Here is a 16335-nt window from a genome sequence, read left to right on the forward strand (position 1 = left end):
TATTCGTGATGGGTTCCACCTTTCCTGCTCCTCCTGCTCAGCAACACATGTAAACCAGTGGGAGTTTCTCAATATTAAGAACGCAAAGATCGTATTTGTGATCTTGGCAGGAGCGATCATGCTAATTTGCCTCCCAAGAATGAACTTGGGATGCAGTAAATCATGGAATCATTCTCACTGGCGAGGATGCAACTGGTGTATCCTTCATATTTGGATCTGGGCAAGAACGACATCTGGGTTTTTTACTGTCCTCTGTACTTTTACTGTTCTTGAATATTGGAAATGAATATTGAGATGACATCAAACGGGTACAACGAAACACTAGCTCTCTCTCCCAATGTGTAAACATTGTGTAATAATCTATGCAGGCTTTTACCAGCCATTGGTCTTACGTGTCCCTTCAGGTGGCCCTGGAGAAGGTCTTCAACTTCGCCACGACCAACATCTTCGAGACGCGGGTAGCAGGCCGGATGGTGGCTGACATGTGCCGAGCTGCAGCCAAGGTGCGTGCCAATCCTGGCTTCATCGTCCTTGCTGGCTTCACCCTGCGCCGTTTACCCATCCTGCCTTTCTCTTCTAGTGTCACCCAGCAGAATCTCTGAAACTTTTTGTGCCACGCTGTTGCAACGCCATAACCCAGATCACAGCCAGTAAGTGTCTGGCTCCTTCCTTGTCTGTGTCTGTGTCTGCTTTTGCGTGGGTGTGTGGACACTTATCTCAGTTCTGTCGTCCTCCACAGATGAAGAGGTCCTCAAGGAGGAAGAGCTTGACAAGGAGCTGCTTTGGAACCTCCAGCTTCTCTCAGAGGTGAGGTTATAGGTCAGAAGGAGGGCTTTATTCCCCTTGATGCCCCAGCATCTTTTTACAGTCCAAAGTGTATGCTGGCTGATAGTATAACCTGATTTTAACTGACAGGTTTCCCTGTTTTGTATTTATTATATCATGTATGATTTGGTTAATTATTTGCTCCTTAAATACATAATTATATTTAGCATGTTATACAGCAATATATTCAACATAATGTAAAGTTTTTTTTAATATCCCTCAAAGAGAAAATGGTTCTACAGTTCAACATCCTTGCCACCTCTCACGTCCCCCCGCCTCTACCACCACCATCTCTTCCTTCAGGTGGCCCGTGTGGATGGCGACAAGCTGTTGCCCTACTGCTCACAGCTGGTACAGATTCTGCAACTGACGTTGCACCTCAAGAGCAAGCAGGGTTACAGCCTGGCCTGCAACCTGCTGCACCACATGCTGCGCTCAACTGCCCTAATCTACCCTACGGAGTACTGCAGCATCCCGGGGGGGTTCCACTGGCCCCTCCAGGACTACCTGCCCGTCAAGGTAGCGCCCAACAACATGTAGCCTGTTTACCAGGCAAACCCTGTTCACCTGCTCTGTATGCTAATACAGGCTACCCTTCGCTCCTCACGAGCCTGATGAATTTGTATACATAACAATGACTTTTTGGGAACTTTGCCATGATGCACGTGTTCAACAATGCTCTCAACTGGCTTTAAAATAGCCCCCTCCATGGATTTTCCTGTAGATGCATGAGGGTGAATCCAAAATCATAGAAACCCAATGCTAAGGTTAGCTGGCAGAGTTTGCAAATTCTGTAAGACAAAGGACACTTTATTCATTGGCAAATCATGTCGCCCATGTTGAGCTGTCTGGCTGTCGCAGTCGGGTGGAGAAGGTCTGTTCAGGAAAGAGGCAAAACCCCTGTTGGTCTTAGACCAGTTACAAAACAGGTTGTCCATTTTGTAGGTGCTAATTGGATCAGTGTCAGTAAGCTAACTCCAATCCTATTAGACCTCTTCCCTGCTGGGGGGGTTGAGCTTGGATGGCCAGGACTGTCACACCGTTAGACGGTCTGTGCCCTCGAAGAAGCTGCCATTCCCTTCCTGAGTTTATCTAGACAGGGATAATAATTAAACCTGTGAGGCCTGTACTCACCCCGACTGTGGAATATGGCATTTTTTGTAATCATCATCTTTGCACCCCATAATGCATAGTAATATAGGCATCAAGTTGAAGTAGCATCAACAACTGATATACTGAATATCACATTGTCACCCAGCGTTTGCTTTTGAAAGACCCAGTATTCGGAAATATGCAGGCTGAGGCACTAGTTATCTTGTGCACTGCTTGGCAAAGGCTCGCAGAACTCATATGATATTGTGATGGTTCATTGACTAAACAAACCTAGTTTTAGGCCTCACAGAGTCCGACGTGTTCCTCTCCACCCCTTCTCGGGTGAGCTGAGTGCCGTCCCAATCCAGCTCTGATATGTCAGCTCTGAGGCCACTTGACCCAGTTCACCTGCCAAGTGCCACGCGGAGAGGAAATGTGTTATTTTTAAAGCCTCGCTGTGATGGGATGTGGAACCAAATCCTTTCAAGCTCTGAATTATTATTGTACCTGTAGGTACTTTTCTAATAAAACAAAATACTGCCAAAGTCCCGATTGTTTTTGTTACTGTGTTTTGTGAATGTTGTTTTAAACTGCTGTAATTCCAGACATCTGATCTTTGGCCTTCAGCCATGCACCTGAATATCTGTGAATGCTTGATTTATGAGTATCTCAGGGCTTCCTTGTGGGTCCCAGTGGCACCGATTTAACGTTTTGGCCCGTTTTTGCCTCGCAGGACTGGGGGCGACCAGGAGACCTGTTCAACCTGCAGATCCAGTGGCACGTGCCTAGCCCTGAGGAGGTCACCTTTGTCTTCGATGTCCTTGACCTGCTTCTCCGGCCTGAGCTGCAGCGCCTACAGAAATACGCCGAGGGGGAGCAGGGCATGAACAGGTGTGGTCCGGGGGTGGTGAAGCTGGGGGGGGGGGGGGGGCAGTGCAATCAGGTCGAAGATGGAGAGAATGCCATTTTGTGATGGACAGGGTGCCTGAGCAGACTGGCGATGTAGATCAGAAATACTAGTTGGAAAGCAGAAGTCTTTTGGATGCTGAAAGTGTCTGGAACTGACACCACCGATTCTATGCAACATGCCACCTTACCCCGTCCTGTTACAGGGATGACGTCCTGCAGAGCCTTTCCATTGTGCATCACTGCCTGCTGGGAGCTGGGAACTTGCTTCCACCCCTGGATGGGGAGCCCGTGCCCGGCCTGTGAGTAGTTGACTACATAGCTTGTCTCGCTTCTGTCTTTACTATATCCATCCATCCATCCATTTTCCAAACCGCTTATCCTACTGGGCCGCGGGGGGTCCGGAGCCTATCCCGGAAGCAATGGGCACGAGGCAGGGAACAACCCAGGATGGGGGCCAGCCCATCGCAGGGCACACTCACACACCATGCACTCACACATGCTCACCTACGGGCAATTTAGCAAGTCCAATTAGCCTCAGCATGTTTTTGGACTGTGGGGGGGGGGAACCGGAGTACCCAGAGGAAACCCCACAACGACATGGGGAGAACATGCAAACTCCGCACACATGTGACCCAGGCGGAGACTCGAACCCACGTCCCAGAGGTGTGAGGCAACAGTGCTAACCACTGCACCAGCATGCCGCCCCATATTAAAATACTTTAACACAAAAAGCTTGTTTTAGTCTTTCTACTCTGACATGCACATACCTATCTTTGAAATATAATTATCTTATAAATTTCACCCCCGCAGTCCCCTTTTACTCCATTTCCCAAGTGTGTTTGGGAGTTTTGTGAGGTTGTGTCCTCTCTTTGGTCCAGGGTGGAGAGCCTGGTGAGCCTAGAAGAGACCACACTTCACACCGGTGTGGAATATGGTGAGTCAGGCACCAGCGCCAAAGAGTGGTGGTAGTGGTGTGTTGTTCGTCAGCTCCACCTGCTGGCAGGAGTGTGCGAAACGTGCTAGTGCATTGATTTTTAGATGCATGTCATTTATGGATGCATCTGCTGGGTCCCGCTAAATTCATGAAAGATGTAGTAAACCTGTTCGAACTAAACACGGCACCTGCTCCTTGACAGAAATCCCAGTGGGCTCTTGCTGTGTGTCTAGCATGCAAAGAAGCTAATTTGAAAGAAAAGCTTTCACTAAGGGCTTAGAGAAGGTTAAATGGAAGAGAAGGTCATTCATATCTTCAGAGAAAGTAGATTGAAAGGAACGTGTTAATATGAAGAGACAGCCTTCTCTGTTTAATGGGGTTTGTGTCAAAGGATGCCATTATTAGTGTGGATGACACACTCACATTCTCAACTTTTAATTTTCTCAGTGCCAACATTACAAACAAATGCTTCGAATAAGTAGTTTTCTCCCTTTCAGTGGGGGAGGGGGTGCCATAGACTGTCAGTGGGGTGGGTTATTCTGGAGGAGGGTGTGAAAGCATGGGAGAAATGTATTGAAGAAAAGGAACAGGATGAGTGGCAGTAATGGGACAGAATGCAGCGGGGGGGGGGGGGGAGAGGAGGACAGACGTGCAGAGTGAGACGAACATGGCCGGATAGGCCTGCTGCCTTATGGACTCTCCAGAAACACACTCTAATGTTATAATGACTTCTTGCCCCCCCAGACCTCATCAGGGAGAACTATCGGGAGGCTATCTGCAAGGTGATGAGGGAGCTTCTCCGTGAGTACCCCCACACCCCGGCACGCCCAGGATGTACACATTGCACATATACGAGCTATGAACGAAGGGCTTGATGCCCACCCCCCAAGCACAACACAGCTGGCAGTGACACACATGGTTAAAGATGGAATATTGTAATCCAGCGATTTGTGTCACTTCTGTACAGTAGGGGCAGGTCAGTCCATTATGTGTTTCAGCTGCTGTTCTCATCCAAAGCTTGAAAAGTATTTTTCTAAACCAAAATTCGTCTAAATTTAATAGCTTCGTATAGGAACTGGTTTGTGTCTATGAAGACATCCTGTGACCTTTGTCCCTGCAGACTACATCCTGGAGCATTCAGAAGATGACACCAAGTCACTTTTTTCTATCATTAAGGTGCGTCTTAGAGATGGTCACGGTCCGTATGGAGCGATCATTCGGAGACATGCACGTAAATAGCCCGAGATGTAAGCGCCGCGGGGCGTAGCTTTGGTTGATCCTGCTTTCCACCTCTTTCTGCAGATCATTGGTGACCTGCTCTACTTCAAAGGTTCCCACAAGCAGGAGTTCGACTCCCGATGGAAGAGTTTCAACCTCGTAAAAAAGTCGATGGAGAACAGGGTGAGGGTTTCCACTCCGCAAAGTACTTCCTGTTCGGGAAGTCCTGTCGTTATGCCGTAACCAAGGTGACAGGCTGACGTCTGCGGCTCATTTGGTGGGTAGTGGGCGGTAGTCTGCATAAAAATGCTCCGATCGTGCTTAATTCGCCGCCACCTGGTGTCCCCTCAGCTCCATGGCAGGAAGCAGCACATCCGGGCCCTGCTGATAGATAGGGTGATGCTGCACCATGAGGTGGGCACCACTCATCGTCCCTGCAGTGTGTGTGTGTTTGTGTGTTTGTGTGTGTGCGTGCGTGCGTGCGTGCGTCGCGCGCGCATCTCCATCCAACACCAGCAAAGTGCTGTTACATACAATGAATTTACCATGGGTCGTCTTGCAAAACAGTCAAGGCAAATGATTAATTGTATACACAAATAAATATGTTATTGTTAGATTCTTCGGAAGTACTTATAGTCAAAATTATTTGTATAGTGCATTTTCATACACGAAAGTTAAGAGTACTTTACAGAAAATGAGATCAAGTGGATATAGTGAAAGAAGACATGGGTAAAAGCAAAGGAATAAATATGAAAATTATAATTAAAAGAACATAAAATGTTTAAGAACCGATATTAATAGTGAGGGGGGCGGCATGGTGGCACAGTGGTTAGCACTGTTGCCTCACACCTCTGGTACCTGGGTTCGAATCTCCGCCTGGGTCACATGTGTGTGGAGTTTGCATGTTCTCCCCATGTCGTCGTGGGGTTTCCTCCGGGTACTCCGGTTTCCCCCCACAGTCCAAAAACATGCTGAGGCTGATTGGAGTTGCAAAATTGCCCATAGGTGTGTATGTGTGAGTGAATGGTGTGTGAGTGTGCCCTGCGATGGGCTGGCCCCCCATCCTGGGTTGTTCCCAGCCTCGTGCCCATTGCTTCCGGGATAGGCTCCGGACCCCCCGCGACCCAATAGGATAAGCGGTTTGGAAAATGGATGGATGGATGGATTAATAGTGAGAAAGTGCTGGTCACATGAATTATGTGTCAGGTCCCTAGAAGAGCACCTTACCTTACATTAATGTGACAATGCAGCTATAACCACAAGGAATCATTTTGACGGCGTGTGCGTTTGTCAATGCAGCTTCGCAAGCTGACGGTGGAAGGTTGTTTGTTCAGGAGCGTCCACCGGGACCTGCTGAGAGACCTCCTCCGTTTGTCCACCAGCACCTACAGCCAGGTGAGCCACTGTCCCACCTGCTCCTGCCTGAACCCTCACCACACTTGCCCATCACTTACCGCCGGTGTCTCACAGGTGCGGAGCAAAGCCCAGAGTGTGCTCTTCACCGCACTGGGGACCTACAACTTCTGCTGCCGGGACCTGATCCCCCACGTACTGGAGTTCCTGGAGCCTGGCCGCAGTGACGTCACACAGCAGCAGTTTAAAGTACGGTCTGCCTCCTCCCCCACCGCCCATTTTCCTGCGGGCTTATCGCAGTGCATCGGGCTTATCGCAGATCCATGAGTCTGTGCGTTGGAAGCTCATTGCGCTCTTAAGTCTAGACTTCAATCATTTTGACACTGGGTATCATAGAGTTCTCACCCAGTTTTAGCTGTTATCCACTAGATACTTCTTGCTATGAAAAAGTTTGCAGGTACCATTAAGTACAAGCTCAGACTTTTATTTTTTTTTCTTCTTCATTTGTCCTAACCCAGGGGTGAGGCCGGTGTGTATGCAGGTTTTCACTGCAACTCCCTTATTAGGTCACTAATTAGAGGACTGATTGGCTGACGAGTCCTCACATCTGGATTTCAACAGCTGACCTAAAGGTTATCCCAAAAACCTGCATACACACTGGCCCTTTGTGGATAAGCTTGGCCACCCATGTCCTAACCTTTCTTAAACTTTTCTACATTTTCCCCGACTCCCCTATTTTAGGGTGCCTTGTACTGTCTCTTGGGCAACCACAGCGGTGTCTGTCTGGCCAACCTGCACGACTGGGACTGCATCGCACGGACCTGGCCAACCATAGTGAGGTCAGGCCTCAGCCACGTCATGTCACTGGAGAAGCCGTCCATCGTGCGCCTGTTTGATGACCTCGCCGACAAGGTCCACCGGCAGTATGAGACCATCGGCCTCAACTTCGACGTAAGGAGCCGGGAGCTCTGAGGGGCTTTGTTGTGGTAGATCAGGAGACCAACACGTGAAAAGTGCCTGATCCCAATTCTTACAGTACATATACCTGACAGCATATACCAATCAAATTACCAGAGATGGACCAGTATAATGATGCATCTTTATATGAATGAGAAATTGAGTGGAAAAAATAATAGTAATAATATGTCTTAAACATAGTTTTTTGCCATATCACTATGTAAGAAAAAATATTCCAGGCATAGAGATTCATCAAAATTCTCACGTTCCATTAGGTTTGATGTGCATTTTTCACTTGTAGATTCCAGAGAGCTGTTCAGCTTTGGGGCTGTCGATGTTGAAGTCTGGGAGCCCCACTCCCAGTATGCCAGTCCCCACACCCGAGGAGATGGAAGAGGGAATGCAGAAGCAGCAAGCAAAGAACCTTGATGCCGTCCAGTGAGTGCACAGCTTATATGACACGTACTGAAGTGTACCCTGCTGACCTGTGATGCATTGTGGTACATACTGCACAGCTATGATGTTCTCAGCTTATATGACAGTACTGTGGTGTATGCTGCACACCCAGGGGCACCAGAAGCATTTTGAATGTGGGGGGATACACTGGCATAAAACGAATATTTTATGTTAAATGTGGAGGGGTCCAAATGAATAATTATGAAATGTGAGGGGGACACGTCCCCCTCAGATTTAATGGCGGCGACACCGACATGCACACCTGTGACATTATCTGCCTATATGACACTTTTCTGTGATGTATTGTGGTGTACGCTGCACAGCTTTGATGTTCTCAGCTCATATGACACTACTGTAATGTACTGTGGTATATATCTGTAATGTACTGTGGTATATTCTGCACAGCTATGATTTGCTGTAGTATACTCGGCGTACCTGTGATGTACTGTGGTACTCTGCACAACTTTGCTGTTAATCTCCAAAATAGGCAGTAGACAGTGTTTTACTGCAATACTATGTTGCTACCACTTTCCCGCACCCTTCCTGCTGCTCTAGCTATAATCTTTGCTTCTCCCTCCAGGAAATATGAGAAGCTTGTTGGTGACCTGCTGGATTGCCTCGGCAACCGGAACTTGTACGTACATGTTTTATTTGCACACTTTTTGTGTGAGTCTGCATCTGCCTCTGTGTCTGTTTGTCCAAGTGTCCGTCTGCGGTTGCACATCCATGCATATGCCTGCCCCTGCGTCTGCCCACCTCTGCGTCTCCCCCTGCGTCTGCCTGCCCCTGCGTCTGCCCACCTCTGCGTCTCCCCCTGCGTCTGCCTGCCCCTGCGTCTGCCCACCTCTGCGTCTCCCCCTGCCTCTGCCTGCCCCTGCGTCTGCCCACCTCTGCGTCTCCCCCTGCGTCTGCCCGCCTCTGCGTCTCCCCCTGCGTCTGCCCGCCTCTGCGTCTCCCCCTGCGTCTGCCCGCCCCTGCGTCTGCCCACCTCTGCGTCTCCCCCTGCGTCTGCCCACCTCTGCGTCTCCCCCTGCGTCTGCCTGCCCCTGCGTCTGCCCACCTCTGCGTCTCCCCCTGCGTCTGCCCACCTCTGCGTCTCCCCCTGCGTCTGCCCACCTCTGCGTCCCCCCCTGCATCTGCCTGCCCCTGCGTCTGCCCACCTCTGCGTCTCCCCCTGCATCTGCCTGCCCATGCATCTGCCCACACACTGTCAAACTATGATTCCCATCTGCCTCCAGGCCCTGGAAGTTCGAGCACATTGCCATCGGATTCCTGTCACTTCTCCTCCGGGACGACCACCCCCTGCCACCCAAGGCTGTCCTTTTCTTCGTCAAGAGCCTTAACCACGACGCGCTCATCGTGCGTAAGGTGAGTGCTGCCCAACCGCAAGAGCACCCACATGTACGCCGACAAATGCACAAAAGCGCAGCTTCCTTAAATGCACTTCCTCTGTACCCCACCAGATGGCAATCTCCTCCGTGGCCGGGATCTTAAAACAGCTGAAGAAGCCCCACAAGAAAGTGCCTGTCAACCCGTATGAGCTCAGTGAGTACACATTATGAAGACAGGATATTTATCTTTGGCAGAGTAATGTCGAGCAATATAACCATGGTGGTTGTAATTATAGTAATGCTTAATCTACCCCTTTCCTCTTCCTTTGCTGTGGCAGGTGGATTTATGGACTCTGGGGAGGTGGTCGCTGGGGACAGACCCAATAACCAGTGGCTGCAGTATGACAGCAGCTGTCTGCCACGTACTCAGCAGGCCTGGGAGTGCTGCCACTTTGTGGAGAAGACTCACTGGGGCTACTACAGCTGGCCACGGTACTGGCCGCCTCACCGCTGTCCAGCAGAGGGAGCTCTCAGCCCCCTCTGCCTAGCTGGCCCTCTGATCTCACTGGCTGTCCAACTCTGTGTCTGCAGGAAGCTGATGGTCTATGCCCCCTTGGAAGAGCAGCCCAAGCAGGGTTTGAGGAGGGAGGAGATGACCGAGGTGAGAAAAATATACAGACACGCACCTCTAATGTGCAGAACTAACATGCTACTGACAATAAGCAAAATCAACATCTCTGTGTAAAGAAAGATGCATATTGATTACATTTTTGTGTGGCATTGCCCTATTAAGGTGTTTTTGGTGCTAGCAGATGGAAAGCGTGTGATCTCTTGATACTGAGGTGTTTGTTTTGTGGCTCCCTAGAGGGAGCAGATCATCTACGACCATTTCTCTGACCCGGCATTTATCGACCAGCTTATTGAATTCTTGTCACTAGAAGATCGTAAGGGCAAGGACAAGTTTAGCCCACGCCGGTTCTGCCTCTTTAAGGTCAGCAATGGGGGCGTGGCAGATCAGGGGGTGGGCTCATGACAAAGAGGGTGGGTACTTCACTGCAAAGCTTGTTTTCTGTGCTGTTTTTCCTGACTCTTCCTGCACCCCAGGGTCTGTTCCGGAACTTCGATGACACCTTCCTGCTCCTGCTGAAGCCGCACATGGAGCGCCTGGTGGCCGACACCCACGAGAGCAAGCAGCGCTGCGTGGCCGAGGTCATCGCCGGGCTCATCCGTGGCTGCAAACATTGGAGCTTCCAGAAGGTTCTCGCCTTCCTGACTTGAGTTGGGCAGCATTTCACTGATGTGGCCGGGATCACTTGTTTACTTACTCACAGACAAACACATAGAAATAGACCAGTAATGCAGTCTTTGTGGATGATACGTTTTTGAGAAAATGTGAAGTATTGTGAATATTTCACCCTAGACGACTCTTAACTGCTATGTTATTTTTTGTTAATTTTTAAGCCTTTTTTAAATCAAAAGTGATAATTTCAGAAGTTGAGCAGCTAGTGTCTTCATACAGACACGCACCTGAACACCCGTCATACCTCATTCTGTGTTGCATCATACTCTACAATGTAAATATGTACACTGACCCTTCACTTCTGGTATTGAATTCTGGGGTAGGTTGAGTCTCTCTGGATGCTGCTGTGTCCCCTGCTCCGCACAGCACTGTCCAACATCACCGTGGAAACCTACACGGACTGGGGCACCTGCATCGCCACGGCCTGTGTACGTAAAGAGCGACCTCACTGTCACCATCATTGGACTGTAGGCCTTTGGCTTGTTATTTTAAGCTTTTTGCCTCTGTTGCCGTATCGCTCCTTTGCACCAGCCATATCTGCTGCCTGTTGATTGTTGCCGTGTTTGTTCTGCTCCTGTAGGAGAGCAGAGACCCCCGGAAGCTGCACTGGCTCTTCGAGATGCTCATGGAATCACCAGTCAATGGGGAGGGCGGCTCCTTCGTCGATGCCTGGTGAGATTCCGGAAACTCAGCACAGAATGAAAACCAAAATTACATATTCCTTTGTAATTAATATTGGAGCCTGGCAATTACTGTTAAATTACTAATTTTGCATGGTATTAAAGAGCAAGAAGAGCACCAGGAGACAATGGAGAAGACATATTCTCAGTAGTGCCATGTAATATCAGAGTACGCTCTGTGTAGATGTTTAACTTTGCACAGAGGGACATCTATGATGCGGTTCTGTCTGCCTGCTGACTGTCCTTTGCTCTCCACCCTCCTGCAGTCGTCTGTACGTACTCCAGGGTGGTCTAGCCCAGCAAGAGTGGAGAGTTCCAGAGCTTCTCCACCGCCTGCTGCAGTACCTGGAACCCAAACTCACACAGGTGTACAAGAACGTCCGCGAGCGCATCGGCAGGTATGACAGTGGCGTTCCTTACTGAGTGCTCTGCCCATAATCCTTATGCTATAAACGTCTGTTGTCATTAAAGCCCTCTGGAGGTTTTCAGTAGGGCTGCACAATATACTGTGCACATGCGCAATAATCACATCGCATTTATCGGCACTTCTCTGTGTCACAGCAACGCAGCCAACACATACTGTTGGTAGATAATAGATCACTGGTAGATAAAAATTCTATTTAGCTATAATTCATTTAAGGTAATTTCATTTCCTTCTTTTGTTTCATAAAATATCTGTGTTACTCGCGGAAATTATGTTTTGAGATATCTCATATCATGCAGTAAATTCCTAGAAAGTGGTCTGCAGTTGTTCCGTAGGCAAGTTCTGCACCAGAAGAATATGCAACTCTATAAAGGGTTAAGAATATTACTTCAGGCTATGCACTCATTAGTACAGGAGAACTGATGTTACTTTAAGTACAGATCTCAGAGTTACCAATGTCGTCGGCCCTTCATTTGCTTCTCCCACATTCTCTCACGTTCTCTGTCCTCCTCCGTCCCTTCCATTCCCTGCCCCTCTGCCACCCCCCCCATCCTCTCCGCCCCCTGTCCCCTCTTCCTTCGGCCCCCTTCCTCCCGCCAGTGTGCTGACCTACATCTTCATGATTGACGTCAGCCTGCCTTACACACGGCCCACGGCGTCGCCCCGCATCGCCGAGTTCACAGAGCGCATGCTGGTGCGCCTGAAGCCGCTCATGGAGGGTGAGGAAGAGATCCAGAATCACGTGGTGGAGGAGAATGGACTGATGGAGCAGGACGAGCGGACGCAGGCCATCAAGCTGCTGAAGACCGGTGAGGGATGGGGGATGGGAAGGCGAGGGTACCGGCCGGCCCGTGACGGTCTCTAACTGTTGTTGTGTGCCGCAGTGCTAAAGTGGCTGATGGCCAGCACGGGGCGCTCATTCTCCATCGCCGTCCCTGAGCAACTACAGTTTTTACCTCTGCTCTTCAAGGTGAGCCCCCTTGTGTGTGTTTGAGTCACATGGCCAGTTTTGAGCCACTGGAATTTATCAAGGTCTGCAGGTAAATTTAAGTCATTTGTTTGAGCCTCTCTGCCTGCCTGCCGTCTTGTTGGATGACAGATCGCACCGGTAGAGAACGACGACAGCTATGACGAGATGAAACGTGACGCCAAGACCTGCCTCTCGCTGATGTCACAGGGTCTGCTGTATCCTGCGCAGATCCCCCAGGTCCTCCAGGTGCTGCAGGAGGTGAGCCCTCTCGCCCAGCAGGTGGCGCTGTTGTGTCCTGTCTGTTCCACTTACAATGGGAAAAGGGAAAAGATTTAATGGGCAGGCCAGTGCCCTCTTATAGCTGCTAATGTGGTTTGAAGAAAAAAAAGAGGGGATTAGATCTAAATGAAATAGCTTGTTTTTTTACTGAACTGTGTTTTGTGTGTGTGTGTCCAGGTATACATTACCTTGTGAGGACCAAATGTCCTCACAACTTGATGAATACCAGTTTTTTTTTTTTACCTTATTTTGACTCAATTTTATAAAAATCCATGACTGCACTGAAAAAAAATTAAAATGCAAAACTTGTATTTTGTTTGGTTACTTATGGTTATAGTTAGAGCTGGGTAGGGGTTAAGGTTGTCATAGCATTAGCATTTTTCCCTTCTAAATGAATGAGCGGTCCCCAAAAAGATATGGTTACCCGACTGTGTGTGTGTGTGTGTGTGTGTGTGTGTGTGTGTGTGTGTGTGTGTGTGTGTGTGTGTGTGTGTGTGTGTGTGTGTGTGTGTGTGTGTATGTGTGTATATACATAGATTGCATAGAAGCTGTAGCAGCAGGAATTTGTGTGGTCACCCTTTCATAAACATAGTAATATTAAACTCCATGCTATCTGGTGTAATGAGTCCAGAAAATGCGGGCAGGGAAAAGCCCAAAGAAAAATCTCCCAGTGGGGTTATGTGCTCAGCCAGCATGTGCAGTGTGACTTGGGGCTGTGGCTGGGGTCCGCAGCCTCCACATCGCTCCCTGTCCTGGCTTCTGTCTTGAGTCTGAGTACAGGTGTCGCCCTTGTGTGCAGATCGCGGAGAGCAGCTCCTGGCACGCACGTTACACGGTGCTCACCTACCTGCAGATCATGGTCTTCTACAACCTCTTCACCTTCCTGGATGACGAGCAGGCTGTGTGTGATGCCCGGGGGCTGGTCATCAGACTGCTCGAGGATGAACAGCTGGAGGTATTAAATCTGTCCTTTCCCTCCGTCCGTCCATCTGCCAGCTGCTTATCATGATCAGGTTGATGGGCCACTAATATTAATTAATAATATTAATTATAAAATGTGCATTTTTCCAAAGCGACATACATAACATCCATTTGTCTTGAGCTGTTAAAAGTGTATTTATGTTATCCAGTTGGGATTTAAATGCAGTGCTTGGAGGTACCCTGCAGCACTGCAGTGGGCGTGACCCAGTGGCCTTTTTGGCTGAATCCATTCCTTAACTACTGGCCTCCCCGCTGCCCCATGTGAGGGGGGGCACACTGTGGGCTTGAAAGGGCTCGGCTGGATACCTGGGTTCCCAAGCACACGCATGAAATTTTCAGCTGCTTAAAACAAGACCCTGGGGGCAGAAATTCCCAAAAATAGACCCATCCCTAGTGGTTACAGTGGGCAGCGACCTCAGCGAGTCTGCCTGCCATGGGGTGGGGAGGTGGGGTGGGGGAAGAGGAGGAGCAGGAGCTGGTGTGTGTGTGTGTGTGTGTGTGTGTGTGTGTGTGTGTGTGTGTGTGTGTGAGAGAGAGAGAGAGAACAGGCCTGATTTTGCATGGAAATAGTGTGGAGAGGATGAAGTTGTCTTTGGTTGCGTATGAGGAGATGAGATGCATGTGTGGTAGAAGGTGTGTGGACCTGTAGCTCTGGGTGTAGTGAAATTTCTGTGAGGTATAGCAGAATGGGGTAGTCAAGCTGGTGTGTGTGTGTGTGTGTGTGTCTACACACGTGCACACTCACACATCGTCCGATGGCCTCCTTTATTAAGTGATTCAGCAGCCCCCCCCACCACCACATCATGCTTTCTCTCCCTCTGCTGATCTGGCTGTTGCTAAGGCAACCATGGGATGCAGTACTGTTCCGTTGCCTTAGTGATGCAGGGATGGATGCAGAAGTTGGGGTTGAGGGGGCGGGGGCATCAGAGAATAGGATAGTCGGATGATTCTGATGGTCTCGCACTTATTTCATTATTTAGCTGAAGCCAGAATGCTGCTAATTTCCTGGGCTGACGCCGCATGACTCCCAGGTGCAAATGTCAGTCAAATAATGGCCTTTTTCCTTGGTATGTTTTGGAATAGGCATGTCCCAGAAGCATGCAAAGGAGAGCTGGATGCAATTAGAAGACAGCTGTGGTTATGAAGCAAAGGGAAGTCAGGGCCAAGAAAAATACTGATTTACCCCAGTGTTGGGTTTTCCACAGACTCACAGGACAGTTTTAGATTCTGTTGGTACCAGTCAGATTGATGGGTGTGATGCTAACGCTGGTTCCCTGGCTTTATGATTTGTACAAAAACTGAGATTCACCAGTACCGACTTGAAGCCCTGCAGGTGGCCACATTGGTCACTGGGGGTCAACCATGCTGGCAGGTGTCCTTTTCCGGGGGTGTGTGGATGAAAGGGCCGCGTCCCGTAATGGATGGGATAACGAGAGGTGGGAAATGCGGGCAGTAGCCTGATGGTTCTCTTCCCTTATGTCTCTAATATAGCTTAGTTAATGTTGCATGATTTGCAAGACAAATAAAAAGCTTGCAAAAAAAGGTTTCACTGCATAACAGGCAGGGAATATTCGCTAAAACAAGGAGGCTGAGATGAAAAGAGCTCTGTGGTTTTAGAAATTAAAAAATAGGAAATATTATAGGTTGATGAATCTGCTTGACACATGATTTTCGCGATATTCATGGTTTGGTCATGCTTTCCAAACTGGGTTCTGATTTTGAGATGCTGCGAGTTTAAGGTCCAGGCGGTGAGCAGCGTTTCACTGAGCTGCTGCTGTGTGACCTGCCCACTCAGGTGAGAGAGATGGCAGCCACCACCCTCAGTGGCTTCCTGCAGTGCAACTTCCTGTCCATGGATGGCCCCATGCAGGCACACTTCGAGGCCTTGTGTAAGACGCGGCTACCCAAGAGGAGGCGGCGGGAGCCAGGCTCTGCGATGGACACCATCCCCTCGGCTGGTAGGGGATGCTAGCGATGTCATCTTCTGTGCACTCTTTCCCAATAAAGCACACACTATTTTTAACCCTCTGGGGTCAACGGCATCGTCGGCGATGCCGCGTATCTTCTCATGTATTTCAGTTCGTAACTCGCTGAAATCTTATTGTAGACACATGGAAAAAAACCACCGACTAAATCCGTAATCTGTCATCTTTTCAAAATCCATTGTTGGAAGTTTTTAAAATTAGGTTAAATCGGCAAAAACCACGTCACCTTTCTTTATTTTACCTGCATCGGGGGCATGTAGTGCTGCCCTCACCTGAAGATCGTTATTTCCACGTATTGAAATCGCATTCGCATGTTAATTTGATGAACAGCGCAGCAGTGAAACGTGATCTAGATACATCCCCACCAGCACCATAAAAGGGGGGGTGGGGGTGGCCAGGTGTGAATGGCTCATGCATACACATGAAAGCTGCTACATATTCAGTGAAAGGAGCCCAGAAATAGTGACATGAGTTCGGTTTTTCTTACTTATTTATCCAACTGAGTGTTGCAACTACACCATTTAGTCATCTTCATGTAGCCAAGACTTTAGTGATCAGATATCTGGGATCAAATCAAACTGCCACCATTGCTTACTATGTACTTTTATAATGTTTCTGCAAGTGTTACAAACTACATTTTG

At 49.1% G+C, this 16335-nt stretch overlaps 1 protein-coding gene across 2 annotated transcripts in view; it reads left to right on the top strand.

The window, feature by feature from the left end:
• psme4a (proteasome activator subunit 4a) overlaps positions 1-16335 on the top strand; it is a 40898-nt gene that overhangs the window by 21876 nt on the left and 2687 nt on the right. For both annotated transcript variants that reach the window (XM_049007888.1, XM_049007889.1), the window contains 30 exons: positions 405-503; positions 581-650; positions 740-807; positions 1129-1344; positions 2651-2808; positions 3030-3125; positions 3705-3760; positions 4505-4561; positions 4881-4936; positions 5063-5161; positions 5330-5392; positions 6278-6373; positions 6449-6580; positions 7073-7282; positions 7590-7726; positions 8325-8378; positions 8983-9112; positions 9208-9289; positions 9414-9567; positions 9667-9736; positions 9941-10066; positions 10180-10332; positions 10699-10803; positions 10956-11047; positions 11322-11453; positions 12080-12288; positions 12364-12449; positions 12579-12707; positions 13528-13683; positions 15505-15667. In XM_049007888.1, coding sequence (XP_048863845.1) covers positions 405-503; positions 581-650; positions 740-807; positions 1129-1344; positions 2651-2808; positions 3030-3125; positions 3705-3760; positions 4505-4561; positions 4881-4936; positions 5063-5161; positions 5330-5392; positions 6278-6373; positions 6449-6580; positions 7073-7282; positions 7590-7726; positions 8325-8378; positions 8983-9112; positions 9208-9289; positions 9414-9567; positions 9667-9736; positions 9941-10066; positions 10180-10332; positions 10699-10803; positions 10956-11047; positions 11322-11453; positions 12080-12288; positions 12364-12449; positions 12579-12707; positions 13528-13683; positions 15505-15667 — 3454 coding nt within the window. The remainder of the gene's footprint in view (positions 1-404; positions 504-580; positions 651-739; positions 808-1128; positions 1345-2650; positions 2809-3029; positions 3126-3704; positions 3761-4504; positions 4562-4880; positions 4937-5062; positions 5162-5329; positions 5393-6277; positions 6374-6448; positions 6581-7072; positions 7283-7589; positions 7727-8324; positions 8379-8982; positions 9113-9207; positions 9290-9413; positions 9568-9666; positions 9737-9940; positions 10067-10179; positions 10333-10698; positions 10804-10955; positions 11048-11321; positions 11454-12079; positions 12289-12363; positions 12450-12578; positions 12708-13527; positions 13684-15504; positions 15668-16335) is intronic.

This window comes from Brienomyrus brachyistius, chromosome 3, assembly GCF_023856365.1.
Source record: "Brienomyrus brachyistius isolate T26 chromosome 3, BBRACH_0.4, whole genome shotgun sequence".
NCBI lineage: Eukaryota > Metazoa > Chordata > Actinopteri > Osteoglossiformes > Mormyridae > Brienomyrus > Brienomyrus brachyistius.